Below are 26,457 nucleotides of genomic sequence, written 5' to 3'. Positions count from 1 at the left end.
TTAAAGCTTTCTGATTAAAACATTTAAAAACTCTGAGGATTAATACTGAAGAGATAAAAGCAATAGAGATCATTTATTAAATGCTAAGTGTCAATCACTTCACCTACTTCATTTCAATTAATACCTATTAATTTCTATTCTGTAAATAAGAAAATTGAGGCTTAGAAGCTCTAGCCCGCCAGGGTCTTCATTCAGAAGCCACACATGCTCCTACTGCTGCCTCACAGGTAAAAAGAACTTTCAGAGAAGGTGGGCTGCCAAGGCTAGAGCTCTAAGCAAGGCACTAGGTTCAAAGCAGTAACATACAACATGGCACAAATAATATTTACTCATGAGTCAAAATCTAAAGATACAAATTCACCTTACCTTGTAGAATTTGATGATATCTTCCTTGGTAAGTGTCTTTAAATATGCAACTTCTGTATTGTCTGAAAAAGCAATCAAACAATAATTTAATAATATTTCCATCTTAAGTAGCCCAGGATGCATTACATGACAACATGCTTCGCTCCAGTGCTCTTAGGTAGCCCTATTTTTAAGTGATCATCTGCTCCTGCAAGTAGTAAGGGACTAAATATCAAGTGAAGAGTAAGAAGATGTCCTGGCTTTCTACTCAGGAGCAACTGGATTTTTGGGCCAGTCACATCACTTTTTCTGAGCCTTGGTCTCCTCACCTGGAAATTGGAGATAGTAACCAAAGGGGCTGTAGTGAGAACTAAGGAAAATGATGAATGACAACATGATGCTATATACATGGCAAGTGCTCAAAAAATGGGACTATTACTATTCACAGTGAATCCAACAACAAAAAAAAAATTTACAGGTATGGAAACAGAGGCCCCAAAAAAGGTGTCTTGATTTTCAGCTGGTTGGTGTCAGAATGAGAACACAACCCAGCCCCCACTCCCAACTTCCAGTGCAGCTTAGCACCCTACACTGTTAATCTCCATTTTAGAAGAAAGGTGGAGGAAGCCGATAAGCAGGAGACCTCATGGAGCACAGCTGTCCCAAATGTAAAAGCACTGACACATTTTTGGAGATCCCTACAGGCAAATGTTTAAACCCCTCTGCCTCCAGGGCAGCACTTATCTCAGGAGAGTTCAATCTGCACATTTTCCTTTTCTTTTTTTTTAGTGTTATGGGAAATAGATAACTATCTGTGCTCAGTGCCTCAGGGGCAACACTAATTGAAAACATAATGTGAAATTAGATTTATTATTATTGCATTATTATGAGATTACAGGTAGATCCAACTCCAGCTTTAAAGAAAAAAAAAGTTTCTAATAAAAACTGTTATTATGTTAAAAAATGGTTCTTTAGAAGTGCTACACTCTGCACTGACACCAAATTAGCACTGAAATTTCACCTACAAAATGAGTACCATTTTGTAAAATGGCCTCTGGGTCCTCAAATGTTACACTCATATGCCATAAATGTTGGGGGCCTAATTTTGCCTTACCTCTGTCAAAATTGTATTGCTGGGAGATGATTTCCCCCCAGTATTTAGCACACTCTGCAGACAGTTTCTTTGGTTTGTCTAGTCGACGAATTGCTAATGCTTGAATGTGTTTTTGAAAAGCCTCTTCTGTCATGTCCTCTATGGACTTCTCCATGGTGATTAGGAAAGCTTCCACTCTACTTTCTAGGTAGTGAGGTGGCTTTTCTGACTGGATGATGAATCGTAAGCCCTGTATGCCGTTGGCTCGACGCGGCCCGCTGAAGACAATATAGCCTGAAACAAACACCAGCCAGCTGAGACCCAGGTCAATTTTAATGCTTTAAAACTACTTTGGGGCTTTTTATTATTTATCTCTGAAGAAACATAAACAACCAGGATACCCTGAGTTCCTAAGGATAGAGCAAAAGAGCTCTCTGAAAAATAGAAAGTTGGGAGATAGTTCTTTCTTCTTAAAAAAAAAAAAAAAAAAGAGGAAAACCCCTCTTCATTATTCAATCTCACATCCCATAACTCCTCACTGCTAGCTCATCATCCTTAATCTATGTTAAAGTCATTTTCATCCCTAGGATACATTAAACTTGTTTTCATCCCCTAACCATTATTCCAGCTCTGTTTCCTTTCACATTCAAGTTCCTTCTGTGAATCCATTCCTGGACCAGCTCTATTCAGACTAAAAATCTCTAGAGACCAAGTAACAGAAGGTCACACTTCCACTGTCACCTTGTGACAGCTCACACGCTACCTCCTTTCCACATCTTTTTTCTTTTCTTTTTTTTTTTCCACATCTTTTTTCGACTCAGCTTGTGGCTTGCGTCCTTCAGCTGCTCTGCCCTGACCCACACCTCTGACAGCTGAGGTGTCTTTGGGTCCCACTTCTGAGGAAGCCACTATATTCAGCATGGCCTTTACTTAGTCTGAAAACTCTTAGTAATATTTACCACACTGCATGGTAACAGTTCCTTTATAGGTCTGCCTTCCTTTTTTTTCCCCCAAAGATTTTATTTATTTATTCATGAGAGACAGAGAGAGAGGGGGGCAGAGACACAGGCAGAGGGAGAAGCAGGCTCCATGCAGGGAGCCCGATGTGGGACGCGATCCCAGGACTCCAGGGTCACGCCCTGGGCTGAAAGCAGGCGCCAAACCGTTGAGCCATCCAGGGATCCCCATAGGTCTGCCTTCCTGGTTAGATAGTGAGCTCCTTGAAGGGAAGGACAGACCATCCATAACTTACCCATTTTCCATGACCAGCATCTAGCATGGTGGTTGTTTAAAAAATGAAATTACCTGGAAAGACTCACCCAAATCCTTTTTCATTGGTTCTTTCCAGTCATTACTAGGGTTTCTTTTCTCATTGATTAAACCTGTTTGGATCTCCAGGACTTTTAACAGTGCCTAAAATACTGCCTGGAACATTTTCTCAACAAACACTAAGTACCTTCTATGTGCCCCAAGCTCAGGATACAAAGATGAATAAGAGATAATATCTGCTCTCAGGGAACCCAAAATTTCATGAAATTGGAGCTTCTTTGGATGGCTTGCTTTCCATCTCGCCTTCCATAATAAATAATCTGCCGTTAGCATCCTCTCCTACCCAAAATGTCCTATTGACATGTATGTATTGTAAGCACAGTTTTCTCCTTAAGAACTGCTTTAATGGGGGATCCCTGGGTGGCGCAGCGGTTTGGCGCCTGCCTTTGGCCCAGGGCGCGATCCTGGAGACCCAGGATCGAATCCCACATCAGGCTCCTGGTGCATGGAGCCTGCTTCTCCCTCCGCCTGTGTCTCTGCCTCTCTCTCTCTCTCTCTCTGTGACTATCATAAATTAAAAAAAAAAAAAAAAAAAAAAAGAACTGCTTTAATGTCCATAAGATGTTAACTACTTGTCTTTTAGAAGTAGCGGAACCTACCTAGACGTAGGTTCCCCCATAAACAAGGTTTTCACAAGCCTTTTGAATACAAGCCCGCAGCACCATGCAAGGGGACTGTACATATGGAAAATGTTCTCTGAGGACAATGGCTGTTCAAAGTCTATGGTACCCTGGTAGTCCCTGTTCCTTCTCACCCAGCTGCTCCTTGGTGCGCAGGGTGTTGAAGCAAGGTTCAGAGATGATCTGACAGAAGAGCTCTAGAAACATATTCTCTGAGGTGCTCTGCATGTCTGTCTGGTAGTATATCTCGATGCCACAGTTATTGTGAACTTCATTCCTCTGCTGATACACAAACCATCCTCCTAGGAAGTTTCAAAAAGAGAACAGGTTCAGAAACTTATTTAGGGTTTAATAAAGTCAGTGTTTTGTCTGTTTTTTTTAAAGTTGTTCTATTTGGTTGGTGTTTTTCAGCAATTCTAAACCGCATTTATTAAGAATGTGAAAGTCAGTTAACTTACCTAAGGAATCCTTAAATTACAGCAATTTGAACTTGGCAGGCCTTCAATAAACATTCATCAAATATTAAGGGCCAAAGAACTTACAGAAGACCCATTTTATGATTAAGTGTTAATGCTAAGATCCACAGTTAATACAATGTACAAGTTAGTGGCGCCTGGGCCACTTAGTCGGTTAAGTGTCTCCTCCCTTCGGCGCGGGTCATAATCCCAGGGTCCTGGGATTGAGCCCCACATCAGGCTTCCTGCTCAGTGGAGAGCCTGCTTCTCCCTCTCCCTCTGCTGCTACCCCTGCTTGTGCTCTGTCAAATAAATAAATAAAATCTTTAAAAAAATACAATGTACAAGTGACTGTATGTACTAGTTTAGAACTAGCTAATGTAGTTAGGAACTTCAATGGAAATACCACTTACATTTTAATAAATACGCAAAACAATTCTTTTAAAATTACTAGTTGTGTCTTTATTATCTTGCATTTCTTTTTTATTTTATTTTATTTTGAGATTTTATTTATGTATTCATAGAGACACACACACAGAGAGAGAGAGAGGCAGAGACACAGGCAGAGGGAGAAACAGGCTCCATGCAGGGAGCCCGACGTGGGACTCGATCCAGGGTCTCCAGGATCACATCCTGGGCTGCAGGCAGCACTAAACCACTGCACCACCGGGGCTGCCCTTTTTCTTTTCTTTTTTTTTTTTTTTTAAAGATTTTATTTATTTATTTATCAGAGACAAAGAGAGAGAGGCAGAGACATAGGCAGAGGGAGAAGCAGGCTCCCTGCAGGGAACCTGATGTGGGACTCCATCCTGGGATCACCTGGGCCAAAGGCAGACACTCAACCCCTGAGCCACCCAGGTTCCCTTATCTTGCATTTCTATTTAGCATTTTATTCTCAATATTGTTTACCAACACCCACACTAAAGATCATTTCACTGATTTACAGAAATGTGTACAATGCTTGGAGATAACTTAGCCTAAATAACCTCACTGTATAGATGAGGAAAGTGAGAGGACTTGTCTAAGGACATCACACTGAAATAGTGGAAAAGAGCTAGAACTAACTCAGATGTGCTGATCAAATATCTCATCAGAGTTATGAAGGGATGATCAAGCTTTATGATTTAACAATTACTTTGTCAGCCATCAATGTGACTGAGCATATACAGGGTTTAGTACTTAGTCTAAGAGTCCCAAAGATTTCTCAGAGTAGTAATGATATGTTTGCTCACTTACAGATGGTGATTTAGATACCAGCAGGGAGGCACACAAGCTGGAGCTGCATGTCACCTATTTCATTTTTCTGACCAGATCCACGTTTGACCAACAATCACATTTTCTGATTGTACACTACTGGCACTAAGTCTCCTCTTATCAGAAGAGGAAGGGAACATGGTCTGTAAGGCTACTGAGGCCACCCCTCTCCCAACTTCTAGTCTTTTCACATATATATCCCGAAATGTCTCCTCCTTCACAATGCCTGAGAATTCTCCTTTTGAATTGTAAATATTGTCCTATGGAGAGTTAAGTGAAGGACTGCATAAGACAGTTCCACCTGGTCAACTCGCTAAATCAGAATGATTTCCTAACCCCAGCATTTTGAGAATATGATGCGAATAGAGCTATTATCCTGTGCTCAGACAATTTGCAAGGGTACCTGAAAGCAAAAAGAGATAAAGCCCTAGAAGAGAGAGAAAGCAGGAAGTATGATAGAAAGAGGTGTGACTGATTTCACTTTAAAAATCTGTTTCTGGGGATCCCTGGGTGGCACAGCGGTTTGGCGCCTGCCTTTGGCCCAGGGCGCGATCCTGGAGACCTGGGATCGAATCCCACATCGGGCTCCCGGTGCATGGAGCCTGCTTCTCCCTCTGCCTGTGTCTCTGACTCTCTCTCTCTCTCTCTCTGTGACTATCATAAATAAATAAATAGAAAAATAAAAAAATAAAAAAAAAATCTGTTTCTGCGCCGGGACACCTGCACCCCAATGATTATAGCAGCAATGTCCACAATAGCCAAACTGTGGAAGGAGACTCGGTGTCCATCAAAAGATGAATGGATAGGGATCCCTGGGTGGCGCAGCGGTTTGGCGCCTGCCTTTGGCCCAGGGCGCGATCCTGGAGACCCGGGATCGAATCCCACGTCGGGCTCCCGGTGCATGGAGCCTGCTTCTCCCTCTGCCTGTGTCTCTGCCTCTCTCTCTCTGTGACTATCATAAATAAATAAAAATTTAAAAAAAAAAAAAAAAAAAAAAAAAAGATGAATGGATAAAGAAGATGTGGCTTATGTATACAATGGAATATTAGCCATTAGAAATGACAAATACCCACCATTTGCTTCAACGTGGATGGAACTGGAGGGAATTATGCTGAGTGAAATAAATCAATCGGAGAAGGACAAACATTATATGTTCTCATTCATTTGGGGAATATAAATAATAGTGAAAGGGAATAGAAGGGAAGGGAGAAGAAATGTGTGGGAAATATCAGAAAGGGAGACAGAACATAAAGACTCCTAACTCTGGGGGATCCCTGGGTGGCGTAGTGGTTTAGCGCCTGCCTTTGGCCCAGGGCGTGATCCTGGAGACCCGGGATCGAATCCCACATGGGGCTCCCGGTGCATGGAGCCTGCTTCTCCCTCTGCCTATGTCTCTGCCTCTCTCTCTCTCTGTGTGACTATCATAAAAAAAAAAAAAAAAAAAAAAAAAGACTCCTAACTCTGGGAAACGAACTAGGGGTGGTGGAAGGGGAGGTGGGCAGGGGGTGGGGGTGAATGGGTGACGGGCACTGGGGGGGGGGGACTTGACTGGATGAGCACTGGGTGTTATTCTGTATGTTGGTAAATTGAACACCAATAAAAAATAAATTTATTAAAAAAAATTATAACAAAGCCCTGGAGAGTTGGTATGTCCCTGAGGCAGGACAGTAAAAGTGTATTGTTAGCAAAAAAAAAAAAAAAAAAAAATCTGTTTCTGGAGTAGCCTCACTTTGCCTGATGACCAAGTACTATGGTTTCTGAACGGCAGATCCTGATTCTTCCTCTCTGCCATGCTGCGGTGAGAGAGGAGAAAATCAGCAAAAGTTTGACATGAACCATCACGAGATCTTTGATGACTGGTTGTGCAGAAGAGCAAAGCTCTGTCCAAGGTATCTTTGAGCATTCAACAACAATATCCTGAGGGTAACACTATGTTCGGGTAGCTTTAACAGCTTCTCAAGGCAGCCAGACACAGCCCCCAACCCTAAGAAATGTATAGTCTTAACAATGGAGATGGAGATGCACTTCAATCCCAATGCAAGAGAAGTGCTCAGTAGCTTCAATAAGGAAAGCTTCAGAAAACCTATGCTGGGAGGTCTGAAGAGGAGGACTACTTCCAGCCAGGAGTTTTAGGAAAAGTGTAGTGGAATGAGTGGCTTGTAAGATGGAGCCTGGGAGGAAGAATAGGATATAGACCTCTATAAGGAAGAGAGAAGGAAAGAGAGCACTATTTCAGGAAGATAAATAGTGTGTATGTGGGGAGAAGCACAGACCACACATGCATGGAAAATAGTCAACAACCACCATATTTAGCTAAAACAGAAGAACACATAAAAAAAACCAATGCTTCTCATCCCCAGTCTAATTTACTACCTACCATATAATTTTGAACAACAACTGAAAATAATTGTGAAAATAATTGTGAAAATAATTGTGAAAATAATGCTTAATGAGTTCTTCTATCAAAAGAAACCACTGTTAATACAAAAGTAATCCAACACTGCAAACTCCAGTATATTAATTATTATCTATTTTCTTATGCTAATTCCTTGTGAATACGCATGTAACGAATACATGCTCTTATCTGCACCTGAGAGTTTCCTAAAACTATTCCTGCCAAAGACTCCTATGGGCTTCCAAATCAGTATTATAATTCTAGTTTCTATTTTTCATAAATATATTTTATTTCATGCTTCACAGTTAACATTTCTTTAGCTTTGCAATTTTTGTTTTACTTCATAACTTTTCTACATTCAACTACCAGTCAATTCCAATGTCATTCTCTTCAAATAACTGTCTACCTCCAATTTCACCTCTTTAGCCTCCCTACAATTTTCTGGCAGAATTACTTATCTTTAACCATACTTCTACAAATAGAAGAGGATCTCAGTACATCTTTACCATAAAACTATACATTATTATCCAAGTAACTTTAACCCACCTGTAATCACCCACAACATTATGTCCAAGTAGTCTGTTACCAAACTTAAGACATCCCAACTTACTGTCAGGGAGCTGAACTTCTCTATACCGAACCAGCTGACTTGGAAGGAGAGGTTTTGTATGAGCATGTTCAATGAGGGTGTCTTCAACCATCTGCATAATTCCTAGGGCAGCCTATGGAAAAAGGGCATAGCACATTACAAAACCAAAAATGTGTCTTTGTGAAAATAAAAATAGTATACTGTGTCGTGGCTCATGCAATTTGAAAACAACACGCTTGTGAAATAAACTAGTTTATCATGAAAATTGATTTTTGAACCTTAAATATATTTGATCCTATTCAAATAGATAAAAATTTAATTTGTTAGTTGGCAACACAATCAATATAATAGAGGTGAAGAAAAACAGAGACCCAGGTCAACATCAACAATGATCTCGATGCTGCAGGAAAAGGTACTGCCAAAGCTGGAGAGGTACTGGTGATGGAAGGTTGTTCCCAAGTGAACGACCCTAACCATAGTCACTTGGCATTATAGCAAAGCAAAGGACATGAGTGAGCACAACCCTTTTTGAAAAATAAAACTGGGGCGCCCAGGTGGCTTAGTCAGTTGAGCATCTGACTCTTGGTTTGGGCTGAGGCCATGATCTCAGGACTGTGAGATAGAGCTCAAGGTGGGCTCTCCACTCAGTTTGAGATGCTCTCTCCTTCTCTCTTTGCACTCGCATGCACGCTCTCTCTCAAATAAAATCCTTAATCAATCAATCTGACCTTAGTAAAAAATCCTGTCTTTGCCACTTATCAGCATCTGACCTTGGGCATACAGTTTTGGAGGCAGTATAGCAGAGTAGTAGCGAAAGTGTGGGGTCATGAGAGAGGCTGTCAGAATTCCAAAATGAGAATTCCAGAAAGTTTTCCATGTGCTAAACATTTGGGATGCATCATTTAATTTTTTTTTTTAAGATTTTATTTATTCATTCATGAGAGACAGAAAGAGAGAGCGAGAGAGAGAGAGAGGCAGAGACACAGGCAGAGGGAGAAGCAGGCTCCATGCCAGGAGCCCGACATGGGACTCAATCCGGGGTCTCCAGGATCATACTCTGGGCCGAAGGTGGCACTAAACCACTGAGCCACCCAGGCTGCCTTGCACCATTTAATTTAATCTTTAAACACTAATTTATAGATGAAAAAACGGAGGTCTGAGAGGTTAACACACTTTAAAAAGAAAAAGTATCTAGTGTGTGGCAAAGTCTGGATTTAAATGCAGGCTGATCCCACACCACGTGTTCTTATCCACTACACAATCCTGCTGTCCTACACAGAATAGGGATAATTATTTCCATTTCCCCCTGTGGTTGCACAAGGTAGGCAGCCATTAAAGTAGGTCCACAGTTAACCACCATCATTCAACTCTGCCATACCTTGTCCTATCTTCCCCATAGAGCAGAGAAGGTTAACACTCATGTGCTTACCATCACACAGTGGTGGTGAATGGTCTTAGGCCAGAGTAAAAAAAAAAAAAAAAATCTCTTACATTGACCCATAAAAATCTGCTAGAACCTCAACCACACACCTGCTTTGTTATGTTTCCATGGAGAAGGGCTTCGATGTGCAGCCGTGACAGGAGCTGAGGTATGAAGGCCTTAAGGCGAGGAAGGGTAACATCTGTAAAGGTGTAAAACGTAAAATACAGTGAGAAGCCTCTACCTATGAGGTTTCAAAAGAAACCAGTCTGGGCTAATTTAAGACTTACAAAAGAGTCACAAAAAACAGTACAGAGTACCATATACCCTTTACCCAGTTTCCCCAAATATTAGTATCTTTCTATAGCACAATGGTCAAAACTAAGAAATTAACACTGCTACAATACTAGTTACTAATGCAGTCTTTATTTCAGTTTTTCCTAGCGTTCCTTTCTTTCTTTCTTTTTTATTTTTTTAAGATTTTTATTTATTTATTCATTACAGACACAGAGAGAGAGAGACACAGGCAGAGGGAGAAGCAGGCTCCCTGCAGGGAGCCGGATGTGGGACTCGATCCTGGAACTCCAGGATCATGACCTGAGCTGAAGGCAGACAGTCAACCACTGAGCCACCCAGGCATCCCAAGTATTCCTTTTCTGTTCTGCGATAGAACCCATGATTCCATCTTGCCTTTAGTTGTCCTCTGTCCTTAGTGCTATAGGTTGCCTCTAATCTATGACAGTTTCTATCTTTCCTTGTCTTTCATGATCTTAAGAGTTTTGAAGAGTACTATTCAGGTTACTTTATAGAATGCCCTTTCTCCAGTGTTTTAACTCTGACCACTTGGTTACAGTGGTGTCTGCCAGATGTCTTTACTGTAAGTACACTGTTTTCATCTTTCACTTTTAACAGGGTAACTCATGATGTTCTACAAGCAATTAGGTAAAGCCACCTGCCCATCAATGCCTACTTTTCCCATTGTAACTAATAAGTATTTATTTGGGGAGGAATTATACTTTGGGACTATGCAGATGTTCTGTTTTCTCTTACTCATCAATTTTAGCATACAATGGTACTCATTGCCTGTATCAATTACTATTATGGCATCATAATAGTGATTTTCTGATCTCCTCATTCCATTTATATGTAATGATTTGATTCTTCAATAAGAAAGAGTTGGCTCTTCTCCATTAGGACATTATACCAGTAACTGCTGCAATGCATGCTAAAAATAGTGACTGAAATTCAAAGAGAGACATGGGAAGGGAATTAACCAGTGCTTACTATGGGTCTGTCGTTTTATATGTTATCTTATAAACTACAAAGTATGCGCTTCTATCCCCGTTTTAAAGGTGAAAGAACTAAATTGAAGAAAATTTAAGTTTCTTTCCAAAGGCATCAAGCTAGTAAATTGTAGAGCTGGCATTTGTCCCCTGGTCTGACTAATCTCGAAGTGCATACTTATTCTCCAGATGCCATAAGCACTCCCTACAGATCTCTACCACAACACTTACTCTCTTTGCCTATACTGAAATGATGTTTACATTCAGGCTTTGCCACTAGACTGGAACTCCTTTACTCAAGAAACCCCATCTATAACTGATCATTTTTTATCTCAAGCACCTGTAGTCCAGGGCCTGGTGCACAGCAGGCAGTCAGTAAATGCTGCTGGGTCAAACTGAACTCTGAGGTTCCTGCTACCCTGGCACCTGGACAGCTGACTGACTTACAGTCACAGGGGAGCCAGCCTCTCACTCTGAAATGTCTCCACATTAAGCTACACTGGCACTACTGGATTATTGTAGGAGTATATACATACACCAAAAGAGGAGGATTATTCATTTGAGCAGAGAATGTCAACCAAAAAAGTTCTCTATAAAAAAACACATTTTAGGTTTCACATGCCTAGCTTATGATATACTTTTTAGAGCTTATTTTGCTTAAAATTTACATACCATCTATCCGACCCAGAATCTAACAAAGGGGGGAAAAAACCCAAAACTTTTGCTTTTTGATTATGCTGAGTACAGGTTCAGGTTTTAAAAGTTTTTAAATCTGTGGGGTTTTTATTTTTTTAAGAATTTACTTATTTATTCACGAGATACACAGAGAGATGGACAGAGACATAGGGAGAGGGAGAAGCGGGCTCCCCACAGGGAGCCCAATGCAGAACTCAATCCAGGACCACACCCTAAGCTGAAAGCAGATGCTCAACCACTGAGCCACCCAGGCGTCCCTGTGGGTCTTCTTTTTTTTTTTTTAAAGGTAAAATACTCGCTATTAACTAGACATGACTCAAACATTTTGCAAAGTATATTAACTGTCTGGATTAAAAATGCATTAGTTCTAATTAATTAATGAATTTTATAATCTTTATGCCTACTCAATATAATAAAATAATAATAATGACTGTCAATACTTTGCTCTGAAGTATTGTCACTAAAGACACATCAAAAGCATAAGTATAAGTAAGGACTTGTCATAAAAATTCAACAGTAGGGATCCCTGGGTGGCGCAGCAGTTTAGTGCCTGCCTTTGGCCCAGGGCGTGATCCTGGAGGCCCGGGATCGAATCCCACGTCGGGCTCCCGGTGCATGGAGCCTGCTTCTCCCTCTGCCTGTGTGTCTCTACCTCCTCTCTCTGTGACTATCATAAAAAAAAAAAAAAAAAAAAAAAATTCAACAGTATTCTTCTACTGCTGACTATGTGGGGGGAAAAGATTAGTTGATAAAGTAATGCTGAGAAGTAAAACAGATAAAACAACAAAGGGTACTATCAGTCTACATTCTTTCTAATAAAACAATCCTGCGGTAATTTCATTCCATTCAACAGGCATTCGTCAGACACATACTGAGGACATACTATTACACTAAATACCAACTAAAGTGGATAAAAGGAAGGCATAATCACTGTCCTCAAGGAATTTAGGACTTTTAAGCAAAACCTCTGAAAACTAGATTTAAGATTTTAGAAAAAAAACAACAGAGGAGGACTCTTTAGGCTACACATTTTCTAGTTTTTGAACAGATTGAAAGATGCTTGAGCACTCTTTCTGCATAAGACTTTCAAGCTCAGCCCTTTTATCCTCTTCTGAAAATTTCAATATTAAGAAGATTAAGTAAAAAAAAAAAAAGAAGGTTAAGTATTTTGGTCAAACCCTTTAGTCACCTACAGAAATCTATGAACAGCAATAACTAACTGCTATGGGTCCAGACTGAAAGCAACAAATGTGGCTATACTACCTGAATACAAAAGCCACTTCAAAAAAAAAAACAAAACAAAACAAAACAAAAGCCACTTCAAAGGCTACTTTGGTTTTTATTTAAAAAACAAAAAACAAATTGCACAGCTGGCTTCAATAAAACTATAAGTTATTAGAAAGCATAAACACTAGATAATCAGTATAAATCAAAATGATTTTAGAAAAAAATGAAGAAGTTATACGTAGAGAAAGAGTCTTACCATCCAGGGCTTCTTTTAATTCATCTTTAGTCCAGGCCACTTCAGTCATCAGCAAACGGAGGTAGTACATGGCGTGTTGGTGAGGCTGCTCAGCTCGGAAATTGTTAAGAGATCGCATATACTAGGTAAAGAGAGACATGGGTTCATTAATTTTAGAAGTTCTTTTAAAATCATTTAAAAAGATCAACTATAATCAAACTATTTTGCATGAATCCTGCGTTACAGGATGCAGGAATGCAGGATGCAGGAATATTTGCTTCTTTTTCCTTTTTGAAGTGAGGTAATTTAGAATGGAGCTTACTTGAATACTCTCTGATCCTTAAATTAAAGGGCATATGTTCTCTTCATCTGGGCTGCTGCTTTTCCCCAGCATCTGACATGTATTCTAAGTGTCTTCACTATGGGATATCTTTCACCCCTCAGAAAGTCGCTCCCAGTTTTCAGGGCCTCCAGGTATCCTTTCATTCTGTACCATAAAGCCATTCCAAGAGTCCCTATAAGCAAGCAGCAGGTCCATGTACATATATAAAATATTTGATCTTCATCTGATAACTATACTTGAAAATGATCATTTTTCTTTTGGTGTAGGTCACAGTTTGGCTTTCAAAATAGCTATCCATCCAGTATTTCCATTATTGGACCAACTGTGAGTTGAGTTTAAGTGGAAGACACGTCAAGCCTAAACAGCCCACCCTAACATAGCAATGTTCTCACAGCAGTCTGCAGAATCATGTGTCCTCCTGAAATGGAGGGTGATAAAACTTCCAAGGCAGCCCTCACAGCCACTAGGTCTACCTCAGGCTTCTGTCTGAAAGTCAGTGCTGCAACCTTCCCAGCTCTTGAGGGCCAGGGGTCCCTGAGTCTCCCAGGCTCACTTTCTGGGTAGAGTATAGAACTTAGCAAAGACAGGTGAGAGGACTGCCATAGGGTTAGTAGTGCTCTTCCTCCTCTCCTATTAAGAATATTCATAGTAAGGCAAAATTACCACCTTAGGAACAACAACAAGATTATAAAAATGAGTTGAGAAAACTTACTGCCTCTTTGATAATTTCAAATCTTTTTTCATCAATCTCGAAGGTAGCCATTTTCTCAATGATCTTCTTTAGCAAAATTGGCTGCTTGTCATTGTAACCTTTCACCGAGAGCTATAAAGAAGAGGTCAGGGTATTAGAAGTCTAAAAATAGCACGAAAAAATGTCCAAATAAACACCGTAAACTTGATTTTTTAAACAATGACACTATTCCAAAGCCAGGTATATTAAAATGAAAGTGAAGTAAGAAATTCAATTAATTTATCTTCTCATATTTTTTTTTATAAATACAGTTTAACTTAGGAAGAGAACATTAGCCATCTTTATCTACTAATAACCCAAAAGCCTAATTTTGCTATTCCTAAACAAAGTCAATAGTAGGAAAACTCACCTGATGCCAAACTACAGCAGAACACACATCATCAAAATTCAAGTTCTCATTAAGCCAAAACTAATTGCAGAATGTGTTTTAAGTTTAATCTTCAAAAATAATTTCTAAAGAATGGCAGGCTTAAGGTTTTTATAGCCATGGTAAGAAGATAAAAATTACAGGTAGTATCATCTAGCCAACTGTTAGGTATGTCTCAAAATTGTTTATGTTTAAATATTTTTTAAAAATCACCTTTGGCAAAATCGGGTGGTGCCAACTGTGTGTGTCTGTGGTATTTTTGTAGTATCTTGCCATTTTTCTCATTCAATGTTGCCCCAAAAGATTTCATACCTCTCACCACTTGCTTGTTGGATGAGTTTTCCTGATTTATCAAAAGCCAATGGCAAAACAGATGTATTCTGAAGACACACTGTCTGTACTATCAGGATTTGTGGGACAACTTACTTGAATAGTCTCCAAAAGCATAACATGGAAAGCAGGGGATGCCTATTATTATATTTCCATATGGTGGCACCCACAGCATTACCGGATACACTGCAACTGGAATACCTATGAAAGCCTCTACCTTGAACAAAATGATAGGCAAGAACCTCAGCAGGAGTGAAGGTCATTATCGGCCATGGAGAGCACATCATGTACCATGGGAACTAGACTGACAACTAGCAGAAAGCTCATTCTTAAAGCTCATAAAAGTTATTTACTTTAATATGTTACTACAACTCAATAGCAACAAATAAACAACAAATGATTACTTTTCTATTTGAAGTTTATTGTGATCTCTGAGCTTCCAATTTCCCTAAACTCTGAAAATGGTTAGTTATGTACCCTCTTATATATTAAGTGAAAGCTATCAGAAATTTTACTTGTGAAAAAAAAGAAAGTACTGCAAAATAAAATTTTAAAACCCTAAAACCTTTTGTATAAGAATTTATAAAGAGGAGTACACAGCACATGCTCTCATTTTAGTTGTTACTAATACATACAATATTTTTTCAAGAAAAGTGAAGATGAATGTGTGCACCACAGAAGGAATGTTAATTTGGAAAGTAAATAAAGGTTTGAAAACACATCAGAAATAGTTTCAGGAGAAACAATCTAGTTATTTATTGGGATGTTTTAAAAGTAGTTAATGGTGCATGCTACAAAATAAATTAAATGAAAACATCAAACGTATTTGAACACAGGAGCTTTCTAGTGCGGTCAGCAAAAATAAAGGAAGCTTATATAGGAGTAACTAACATTCAAGCACCACAACAATAACTACAGATATTTTTCACTTACAGATGTTAATACACCCAAGCACATGGAAAGAACAACATGTTTCCAGTATTAATACATTAAACATCTCGAGCAGAGGAACATGCAAATAACTGTAGCACACATACATGTTCACAAGTGGCACTAAACTCTACTGGATCATCCATTAGTGCAACTAATACTAATTTGAGTTCTTCAATTATTAAAAAGGTGCAAGGAAAAAACCATCAACCTTCTTGTTTAAAAATGCAGAAGTTAATAGTTTTCCCAAGCTCAACATAATGCTTAAACGGTGTGGCGCCTTTTCTTTGATTTTCATTTTACTTACAAGTATTGCATTCATTCCTGATGCAATGCCATAGCTCAAACCTGAGAGGCGTGCTGCATATGTATACTCTTTTAAATCATCCTTCAATAACCTGATAAACAGGTATGTCATGTTGCAATGGAGAGGATCAGCATAAATGTAGCGACTAACAAAAAGAAAAACAAAAGAAATGCTTTGATACCTCAAGCAGTGGCATGGTAATGAAGAAACATGACCGAAGAGTATGGATATGCAGCCTCATGATCTGAATTTCTAGGGAAACAGAACAGGCCAACCTTATGTTTTACAATGGCAGGAAGACATCATTCTGTCATCAAAGACCAAGATTTCATATATAGAATTGATGAGATCTAAACCTAAATCGGGGTCCAATTTTGTTTGAGGAGAAAAATATGACAATCTGATGAAAGATGTTAAAAAAAAAAAAACAACAGAAATCAAGGAAAATTTGCATCATGTGAATGTAATCACTGAATACTTAGAATTAAGAGCTGACTTAAAAATTAAATGATGAGAAAATGTAATTAGCCATAAATATTTTTCAAAAAGAAATTAAACTCATACCCTCAATCAAAAACGCTTCCATCAAATCAATATAAAAAATGTTGATGAGTGGAAGGCTCTAAGACATGGGTACTTACATACATCCCATAGATGGTATTTTGGAGGTCATAGCTCAAGCCTGCTAGCTCTGCTGCATATGCATACTCGTTGAGTGAGTCTTTGAGGAGCTCAAGGTACAAATAGGCCATGTTACAGTGCAAGGGGTCCACATAAGCAAATGGGCTGGAAGAAAACGTTGACAGTAAAATAGCTGATTTATTACTTCCCGATGTGATATGGCCTTTCGAGATGGATCAAGAAACTGAACATCAGTTAATATAATTTCCTGAAGATATGGTTTGAATTCTTAGTGCTTAAATTTTTTTTGCCTCCTGAATCTGTTCTCAGGAGGCAAAAATTACATGATGTCTGAAAAAGAAGTCTGAAATATGCCATGTGTGCTGGTGGTGGTGAAGAGGGAGAAGTAATTGTTTACCCCAGATGGTGTGGCCAGACTGACAAGCTGGAAATGCAGGGCAGGTAAGGAGTGGGAACAGGCCAGAGGGAATGCCTGCCTTGAAGCTAATACAAGGAGGCATGGAGGGGCACCTGGCTGGCTCAGTCTGTGAAGCATGTGACTCTTGATCTCGGGGTCATGAGCTCCAGTCCTACACTGGATATAGAGATTACTTAAAATGAAAAAATAAATATATTTATTTTTAAAGATTCTATTTATTCATTTGAGAGAGAGACAGGAAAGCAAACATGAGCAGGGGAAAGGGAGAAGCAGATTCTCCACTGAGCGCAGAGCCTGACAGACATGGGGCTCAATCCCAGGACCCTGAGATCATGATCTAAGCTGAAGGCAGATACCCAACCAGCTGAGCCACCAGGTGCCCCTGAAAAAATCAATAAAAAAAAAAGGGAGGCATGGCTGACAGAGCTCATCCGGCATTAGCATGTCCTCCTCCCTCAGAACAAGCCATACCCTTGGTGAATGAATATGAGACTCTCATGAATATGAGACTGAGAAGTCTGTGTGCTGCGATTTTTGAACTTAAATAAGAAAAACGGAGACATGTGAAATGTTAGCTCATCTCTGAGTTTCCCCCCAAACCAAGAAAGCTACAGCACTGTCCCTAAAATAATTGATAATTCCCACCACACAAGGGCAGACAGAGCCAGGAAAAAATACTAAAATTAAAAAAAAAACTTAAGAAGAGCAACTAAAATGAGGAAACAAGTCAGAGAGTGCAAGAGCTAAATAGGACACAGAGATTACCTAACTTAAATCATTTCCCAAATAAGAAACACAGCTTTTCACATGTCACCTGGACTCATAGTGGCAGAATTAGGATTCAATTCTGTCACTGCAGAACACAAGTCAAGTGCAAGTGACCTACTCATTTGATTATATGACACTGCTTACCTTGATGATAAGTTAAAAGTCATTCACTCAACAAATGTGTATCACATGCTTATTACTGTAATAGACGTAAGCATGTATGGATCAGAAGAGCCTAGTGTTAGGTTCTTCTCTAGGTACTAGAAATAAGTAACAAATTAGGCAGTCACTGACCTCTAGAATTTAACAGTCTAGCTGGAGGAAAGAATAAATTTTAATATATCAAGTGGGGATAGTGCTATGAAAAAAATTAAGCAGGGTAAGAGGAATAGGAGTGAAGGGTGGTGGTAGTAAGATGGGAAGATTGCTAATTTACTTAAGATAGTTAATCAGCATCTCTCTCATAGGTGACATCTAGGCCTAGACCTGAAAGAAGCAAAAGAGTAAGTTCTGGGGATACGTGGGTAGAGTAGGTTGAGGAAATAGCCAGTGTAAAGAACCTAAACCCAGGTCCTGCTTGGCTTGTTTGACAGCAAATTAGAGTTTCACTCTATCTATAGCACAGTAAATATAACTAATGTACTGACAGCAAAGCCAACAATTTTATCAAAGCTGATAATGAAGCAAAAAATAGAAGAGGCTTACCCATTTTGAGAATTAAAATCAGAGATAATTCTGTTAACTATATAAACATTCTCCATCTGGAAAATCTAAATGGATGCTCTGTTACTGAATTTTTTTTTAAAGTACTATGTTATATACATGACAACACATTTCCTTCTTTAGGCAAACAGCAGCTCAGAAACTCACAGTACAATTCACAAAAGCAAAATTATCAAATTAAAGAGAATCTAGGAAGGGCTTAGCCCCATAGGAACCTATGTGCTGATCTTAGGTGGAAGTGAAAAACCAGAAAAAGACAAGTCTGGGAGCTCAAAGCCACATGGTTCAAGCTTAAAGTGCAATTCCGAGAATTGTCCTAAAATGCTGCACGCCCAGTAGCTATGCTGGTGAGCTATAAAAGAGAAGATGATTCAGTTGCAATACTTAAATTCTGGTTCATTTGTTAATGAAAATATATAATTTTGTATTCAGGTGCTATATGCTTAGATATGGATCAGAGTTTTTAAAACTGTAAGTATGCATAATATAATCCTATTTCTGAAAATACTAAAAGGTGTACACGTACAGAAAACTTCTAGAAGAATATACAAGAAACCTAACAATGTGAGCTGTAGGAAGACCGAACATGGAGAGGGACTTTTGGGAAGCAGACATTTTTAATTCTAAGAACTGCACTGGACAGTTTAGAGAATAAAAAAATACCAAATGGTCTCTCAAAAGATATCATAAAGAAATTCATAATCACAGAAGTTATATGGCAAAGTGGTGACAAGCTGCTTGGAATGTTACAAATACCACTCTGAATACCCAAAAAATAAAACCAGCTTTGTAATGTTCTCTACCAACAATAAGCCACAACCAGATAGTTCATGTTTCCTGTGAAAAGTAAACAATCTCAGCACAGCTCCAGATAAATCCATGATTCTTGGGTTATAAAATACAGTGTTTACACCCCTACAAGCTCAGCCATACATGTTGGGTGAAACACTAATTTTCTATTTAGAGTTTCTTTTTCCCTTTTCTAAAACATTTAAAATGCATTTAGTTTTAATTTCATGTCAAGACTATCAAATAAAAATTAGTGGAGATTATTACAGGATGATAGGTTTATTTCCTACATACACCACTGAATTTTAAATAAAAATGACAAAGTATAAACTTTCAAAGTAAAATTTGAACTAGATGATATACTTTATTATATAAACAAATAAAAGGAGACAGAGATGAACTGTAAATTTACACTGAGAAATCATTCCAACAGTATTATTCATAAATGTTACTAAGCATGTTCTTTTTAATTAAATCATTTTTAAGTCAACCACGCCAGGAACAGAGAAAATAGTATCTAAGAGATTCAGATGTTTAAAGGCTGGAAAAGACTCAAATCATTTAGTAACTACTACCTCCTCCTCTGGGCAAGTTTCAGGAATACAAAACCAAAACTACAACAGAAAACAGCCTGAATTATTTAAATATTTCCTGACTGAAACTTCTGGGCAAGTCTACAGCTTCCCCAGACTCCAAAGTCCTAAAGGCCAGGAAAATCCTCTTAATCGCTAACATAAATCATGTCAGTTAAACGGTGTGCTCAGTGCAAAGGAAGAATTGAGAACTTTGACTTTTACAATATACCTTACCACCAGCAGCCTTCCCTGATCCAGACAATGTAACTCTAGTTTCTTTAATTTCTACACATGGATCTTCACGGAAGCAAAGAAATTTTTTAGGAATGTGATTGTTGACTTTTATAAGAAACTTTGTAACTAGATTCATTTTACATACCTGAAAAATTCAAAGTTGAGACAAGCCTTTGGCAAGAAAAACTTATCATCTTGTTTGAACCAGAGTTTGCTCATAGCTGTATCCTGTGATGGAGAAACGAATTGGTTAATGAAATATGGGGCACATTTGGCAAAAAAGTTCAATCAAATCACTCTTCAAGAGTAAGAGGCAATGCTGAGGGTTTCATGGCTTTGAAGCATACTCAGAGGACCACCAGGTGGGAAGGTGAAGAGAGAAAACTGCCGATGCTGGTAGCAGAGAGAAATCACCCTTCTGTCTTCTCTGAGTGAGGGAAATGAGGACATAGCAGAGGAAGAACGAGACTGGAGAAGCCAATACCAACTGTCCTGTCTCTGTCTTTCTGAACACTGGGAGGCAGACAGAGGAGTCCTTAGAAGGTGTGGCAGCCAGCCTCCAAGGTGGGCTACAGCAATCCCTGCCTGTTGCCATTCACAATCCTGGATAGTCATTTCTCCCACAATGAACCAGGATTGGTCTATGTGACCAACAGGCGATGACAGAAGCGACGAGATTAGGTTCCAAAAGATACTGAGGCTTCCCTCCTGATCACCCACTTTCTCTCTTGAATCACTCACTTTGGAGGAAGCCAGCTTGCAAATCAAACAACTCTACTTAGAGGTCCATGTAGTGAACTAAGGCCTGCCAACAACCACACAACTGAATTTAGGAGAAAACTCTTCAGCCCTGATTGAGCCTTCAGAGGCTGAAGCCCCAGTCAACAGCTTGACTACAACCTAGTAAGAACCCCTAAGCCAGAATTACCCACTAAGCTACTTCCAGATTACTGACCTTCAGAAATTACATGGAGATAAAAAAAATGTTTTTAGTTGCTAAATTTTGGAGGAATTTGTTATGTAATAATAGATTGCATGGCCAAACATGAACAAATAAGCCACTATTTAAACTCTCTACTTCACTCATACTGTATTTAAAATTCTTGAGGGTGCCTGGGTAGCTCAGTTGGTTAAGTGTCTGCCTTTGGCTCAGGTCATGATCTGAGCAGGGCTCCCTGCTCCTCAGAGAGTCTGATCTCCCTCTCCCTCTCTCTCCCTGCTCATGCATGCTCTCTCTCAAATAAATAAAATCTTTAAAAAGAAAATAAAAATAATAAAACTCTTGAAACTCTGACAAGAGATATAAATGTTCTTACTTTGAGAAGACCTATTTAAAACAAATGAATAATAGGAGAGGTAAACAAGCTCTCTTTGAATCGCCTAACCTATAACTCATTAAAATGTAATTTTTTTCTTCCAAATTTTGAATTTAAATTCTGCTTAGTTAACATACAGTCAATATTAGTTTCAGAAGGAGAATTCAGAGATTCATCAGTTACATATAACACCCAATGCTCATCATAACAAGGGCCCTCATAATACCCATCATCCATCTCCCCTATCCCCCACTTCCCTCCCTCCATCAACTCTCAGTCTGTTCTCGATTCTTAAAGAATCTCTTATAATATGGGACACCTGGGTGGCTCAGTGGTGGAGCATCCGCCTTTGGCTCAGGCTGTGATCCTGGGATCAAGTCCTGTATTAGGCTCCCTGTAGGGAGCCTGCTTCTCCCTCTACCTATGTCTCTGTGTCTCTCACAAATAAATAAATAAAATCTTAAAAAAAAAAAAAAAAAGAATCTCTTACAGTTTGTTTCCCTCTTTTTTTCTCCCCCTTCCCCCATATATTCATCTGTTTTGTTTCTAAAATTTCACATATGAGTGAAATCATATGGTATTTGTCTTTCTCTATTTCACTTATTAGCATAATACTTATGTCCATCCACTTTTTGCAAATGACAAGATTTCATTCTTTTTGATGGCTGAGTAATATTTCATTGTGTGTGTATATGTATGTATGTACATATATATGTATATATATGTGTATGTATATGCCACATCTTCTTTACCATTCATCAGTCAACGGATGGACATTTGGGCTCTCTCCATAGTTTGGCTACTGTTGGTAATGTTGCTATAAATATCCAGGTGCATGTATCCCTTCAAATCTGTATTTTTGTATCCTTTGGGTAAATAGTAGTGCTATTGTTGGATTAGAGGGTAGTTCTATTTTTAACTCATTGAGGAACCTCCATCTGATTTTCCACAGTGGCTGCACCAGTTTGCATTCCCACCAACAGCGTAAGAGCGTTACCCTTTCTCCACATCCCTACCAACACCTGTTGTTTCTTGTGTTGTTAATGTTAGCCATTCTAACAAGTGTGAGGTATCATCTCATTGTGGTTTTGGTTTGTATTTCCCTGATGATCAGTGATGTTGAGGATTTTTTCATGTGTCTGTTGGCCATTTATAAATGCCTTCTTTGCAAAAATGTCTATCCGTGTTTTCTGCCCATTTCTTAACTGGATTTGTTTTCTAGGTGTTGAGTTTGATTAAGTTCTTTATAGATTTTGAATACTAACCCTTCATCAGATATATCTTTGCAAATATCGTTTCCCATTCCATAGATTGCCTTTTAGTTTTGTTGAATGCTGTGCAGAAGCTTTTAATCCTGATGAAGTTCCAATAGATCATTTCTGCTTGTTTCCCTTGCCTCTGGCGATGCGTCCAGCAAGAAGTTGCTGCAGCCGAGGTCAAAGAGATTGCTGCCTGCGTTCTCCTCTAGGATTCGGATGGTTTTCTGTCTCACATTTAAGTCTTTATCCATTTTTAGTTTATTTTTGTGTAAGGTATAAGAAAGCAGTCCAGTGTTACTCTTCTGCATGTGGCTGTCCAGTTTTCCCAACACCATTTGTTAAAGAGACTATCCTTTTTCCAACGGATACTCTTTCCTGCTTCATTGAAGATTAGCTGACCAGAGTTGAGGGTCCCTTTCTGGGTTTTGTATTCTGTTCCATTGAACTCTGTGTCTGTTTTGTGCTATCACAATGTCTTAATGACTACAGCTTTGTAATACAGCGTGATGTCCAGAATAATGATGCCTCTAGCTTTGCTTTTCTTTTTCAAGGCTGCTTTGGCTATTTGGGGTCTTTTGTGGTTCTGTACAGATTTTAGGATTGCCTGTTCTTGGGATCCCTGGGTGGCGCAGCGGTTTGGCGCCTGCCTTTGGCCCAGGGCGCGATCCTGGACACTCGGGATCGAATCCCACGTCAGGCTCCCGGTGCATGGAGCCTGCTTCTCCCTCTGCCTGTGTCTCTGCCTCTCTTTCTCTCTCTCTCTGTGACTATCATGAATAAATAAATAAAATCTTAAAAAAAAAAAAAAAAAAAAAGGATTGCCTGTTCTGTCTCTGTGAAAAGTGCTGGTGGCATTTTGATAGGGATTATATTAAATGTGTAGACTTCTTTGGGTAACAATGTCTGCATGAAGATAGAATGTTTTCCCATTTCTTTGTGAACTCTTTAATTTCTTTCATAAGTGTTCTATAGTTTTCAGAATACAGATCTTTTACCCCTTTGGTTAAGTTTATTCCTAGGTATCTTATGATTTTTGGTGTGATTGTAAATGGGATCGAGTCCTTGATTTCTTTTTCTGCTGCTTTGTTACTGGTGTATAGAAACGCAACAAATTTCTGTACACTGATTTTATATCCCGTGACTTTGTTAAATTCATGTATTAATTCTAGCAAATCTTTGGCAGAGTCTTTGGGTTTTCTACAGAGTATCATATCATCTGCAAATAGTGAAAGTCTGACTTGCTCCTTGCTCATTTGGATGCCTTTTCTTTCTTTTTTATTGTCTTGATTGCCAAGACTCAGATTTCCAGTACTATGTTAAATAGTCTTCCTCCTGACCACAGAGGAAAAGCTCTTAGTTTTTCCCCATTGAGGACAGCTGGGGTTTTTTGTATATGGCTTTTATGATATTGAGATGTTTCATCTGTACCTACTTTGTTGAGGGTTTTTATCAAGAATGAATGCTGTATTTTGTCAAATGCTTCTTCTGCATCTATTAATAGAATCATATGGTTCTTATCCTTTCTTTTATTGACATGGTGCATCACACTGATTGATTTGCGAATACTGAACCACCTCTGCAGCCAAGGAATAAATCCCACTTGATCGCTGTGAATGATTCTTTTAATATACTGTTGGATACAATTTGCTAATATCTTGAGAATTTTTTCATCTATTTTTTTCAGAAATAATGGCACTTTTTAGTGGGTTCTTTGGTTTTGGAATCAAGATAATGTTAGCTTCATAGAAGTTATTAGGAAGTTTTCCTTTCATTTCTATTTTCTGAAACAGTTTGAGAAAAGGTATTAACTCTTCTTTAAATGTCTGGTAGGATTCCCCTAGGAAGCCATCTACCCTGGACTTTTGTTTGTTGGGGATATTCGATGACTAATTTCAATGTTGATTATGGATCTGTTCAGATTTTCTATTTCTTCCTGTTTCAGTTTTGGTAGTTAGTATGTTTCTAAAAATTTGTCCATTTCTTCCAGATTGCCCAGTTTGTTGACATATAATTTTTCATAATATTCTCTTAAGATTATTTGTATTTCTGTGGTGTTTTGTGATTGTTCCTCTTTCATTTATGATTTTACTTCTTTGGGTCTTTTCTCTTTTCTTCTCAGTAAGTATGGCTAGGGGTTTATCAATTTTATTTAGTCTTTCAAAGAACTAGCTCTTAGGGGAGGAGGAGGGTCAAGATGGCAGAAGAGTAGGGTCCCCAAGTCACCTATCCCCACCAAATTACACAGATAACTTTCAAATCATCCTGAAAACCTATGAATTCGGCCTGAGATTTAAAGAGAGAAGAGCGGGAATGCTACAGTGAGAAGAGTTCGCGCTTCTATCAAGGTAGGAAGACGGAAAAAAAAAAAAAAAAAAGAAATAAAAAGCATCCAAGGGGAAAGGCACTCCCAGGAAGCTCGGGCAGGATCCCAGGAGGGGTGGGGATGCCCGCAGGTTCCCAGGGACACTAACAGAGGGCCTGTGCCCTGGGGGAGAGCGCGCCACACCCCGCGGCTGAGCTCCCTAAAGGGCTGCAGCCAACGCCCCGGGGCCGGGGAGCGGCTCGGGCTGCGGCTCCACTTGGAGGGGGCTGCGCGATTCCAGACGCGCAGGCCTGCGAGCCCAGGGCAACACAGCCCAGGATCCTGCACTCTGGGACAGGCGGAGGCCAGGAGTGACAGGACCCTCCTGCCGCTGGGGCGGCTCCAAGCTGTGCAGATTGGCGCTCCCGCCCCGGGAGCATCCAGGACCCCACAGACTGAGAGCTGCGGTAGTTATGGCAGGAGCTGACTCCAGGGCTGGAAAGCTGGCCGCGGCCACTGTTGTTGTTACTCCTGGGGCCTCACAGGACAAACAACCCCCACTGAACCTCACAGTGGCCTCACAGGATAAACAGGATAAACAATTCCCACTGAGCCCTGCACCAGGCAGGGGGCTGAGCAGCAACCCCAAGTGCTAACACCTGAGAATCAGCACAGCAGGCCCCTCCCCCAGAAGACCAGCTAGACAGGGGAAAAGCAAGTTATTGATCAAGCAGCACTGGAAAGTTCTAGTGGAAGTCGAGGGATTTACAGTATATAGAATCAGAGGATACTCCCCCTTGTTTTTTGTTTTCTGTTTGCTTCCCCCCTCTTTTTTTTTCTCTTCTTTTTTTTTTTCTTTTTCTTTTTCTTTTCTTTTTTCTCTTATTTTTCTACTTTTCCCAGTACAACTTGTTTTTGGCCACTCTGCACTGAGCAAAAGGACTAGAAGGAAAAACTCACCTCAAAAGAAAGAATCAGAAACAGTCCTCTCTCCCAGAGTAACAAAATTTGGATTACAATTCAATATCAGAAAGGCAATTCAGAAGCACAATTGTAAAGCTACTGGAGGCTCTAGAAAAAAGCATAAAGGACTCAAGAGACTTCATGACTGCAAAATTTAGATCTAATCAGGCAGAAATTAAAAATCAATTAAATGAGATGCAATCCAAACTAGAGGTCCTAACGATGAGGGTTTAATGAGGTAGAAGAACGAGTGAGTGACATAGAAGGCAAGTAGATGGCAAAGAGGGAAACTGAGGAAAAAAGAGAAAAACAATTAAAAGATCATGAGGATAGGTTAAGGATAAATGACAGCCTCAGAAGGAAAAATACGTTTAATTGGGGTTCCCAAGGGCGTCGAAAGGGACAGAGGTCCAAAATATGTATTTGAACAAATCATAGCTGAAAACTTTCCTAATCTGGGAAGGGAAACAGGCATTCAGATCCCAGAAATAGAGAGATT

General features: G+C 39.5%; 1 protein-coding gene across 4 annotated transcripts in view; it reads right to left on the bottom strand.

The window, feature by feature from the left end:
- IDE (insulin degrading enzyme) overlaps positions 1-26,457 on the bottom strand; it is a 138,971-nt gene that overhangs the window by 6,177 nt on the left and 106,337 nt on the right. For 3 of the 4 annotated variants that reach the window (XM_041743512.1, XM_041743510.1, XM_041743514.1), the window contains 9 exons: positions 20,264-20,346; positions 16,611-16,755; positions 13,997-14,107; positions 12,963-13,083; positions 9,611-9,702; positions 8,102-8,213; positions 3,522-3,689; positions 1,460-1,732; positions 367-428 (listed from right to left, as the gene is read on the bottom strand). In XM_041743512.1, coding sequence (XP_041599446.1) covers positions 367-428; positions 1,460-1,732; positions 3,522-3,689; positions 8,102-8,213; positions 9,611-9,702; positions 12,963-13,083; positions 13,997-14,107; positions 16,611-16,755; positions 20,264-20,346 — 1,167 coding nt within the window. Of the gene's footprint in view, positions 1-366; positions 429-1,459; positions 1,733-3,521; positions 3,690-8,101; positions 8,214-9,610; positions 9,703-12,962; positions 13,084-13,996; positions 14,108-15,969; positions 16,115-16,610; positions 16,756-20,263; positions 20,347-26,457 lie in introns of all 4 variants that reach the window. The other variant, XM_041743511.1, reaches the window with a different exon arrangement.

Source organism: Vulpes lagopus, chromosome 2 (genome assembly GCF_018345385.1).
Source record: "Vulpes lagopus strain Blue_001 chromosome 2, ASM1834538v1, whole genome shotgun sequence".
Classification (NCBI taxonomy): Eukaryota; Metazoa; Chordata; class Mammalia; order Carnivora; family Canidae; genus Vulpes; species Vulpes lagopus.
This window is presented reverse-complemented; position numbering and strand designations above follow the sequence as displayed.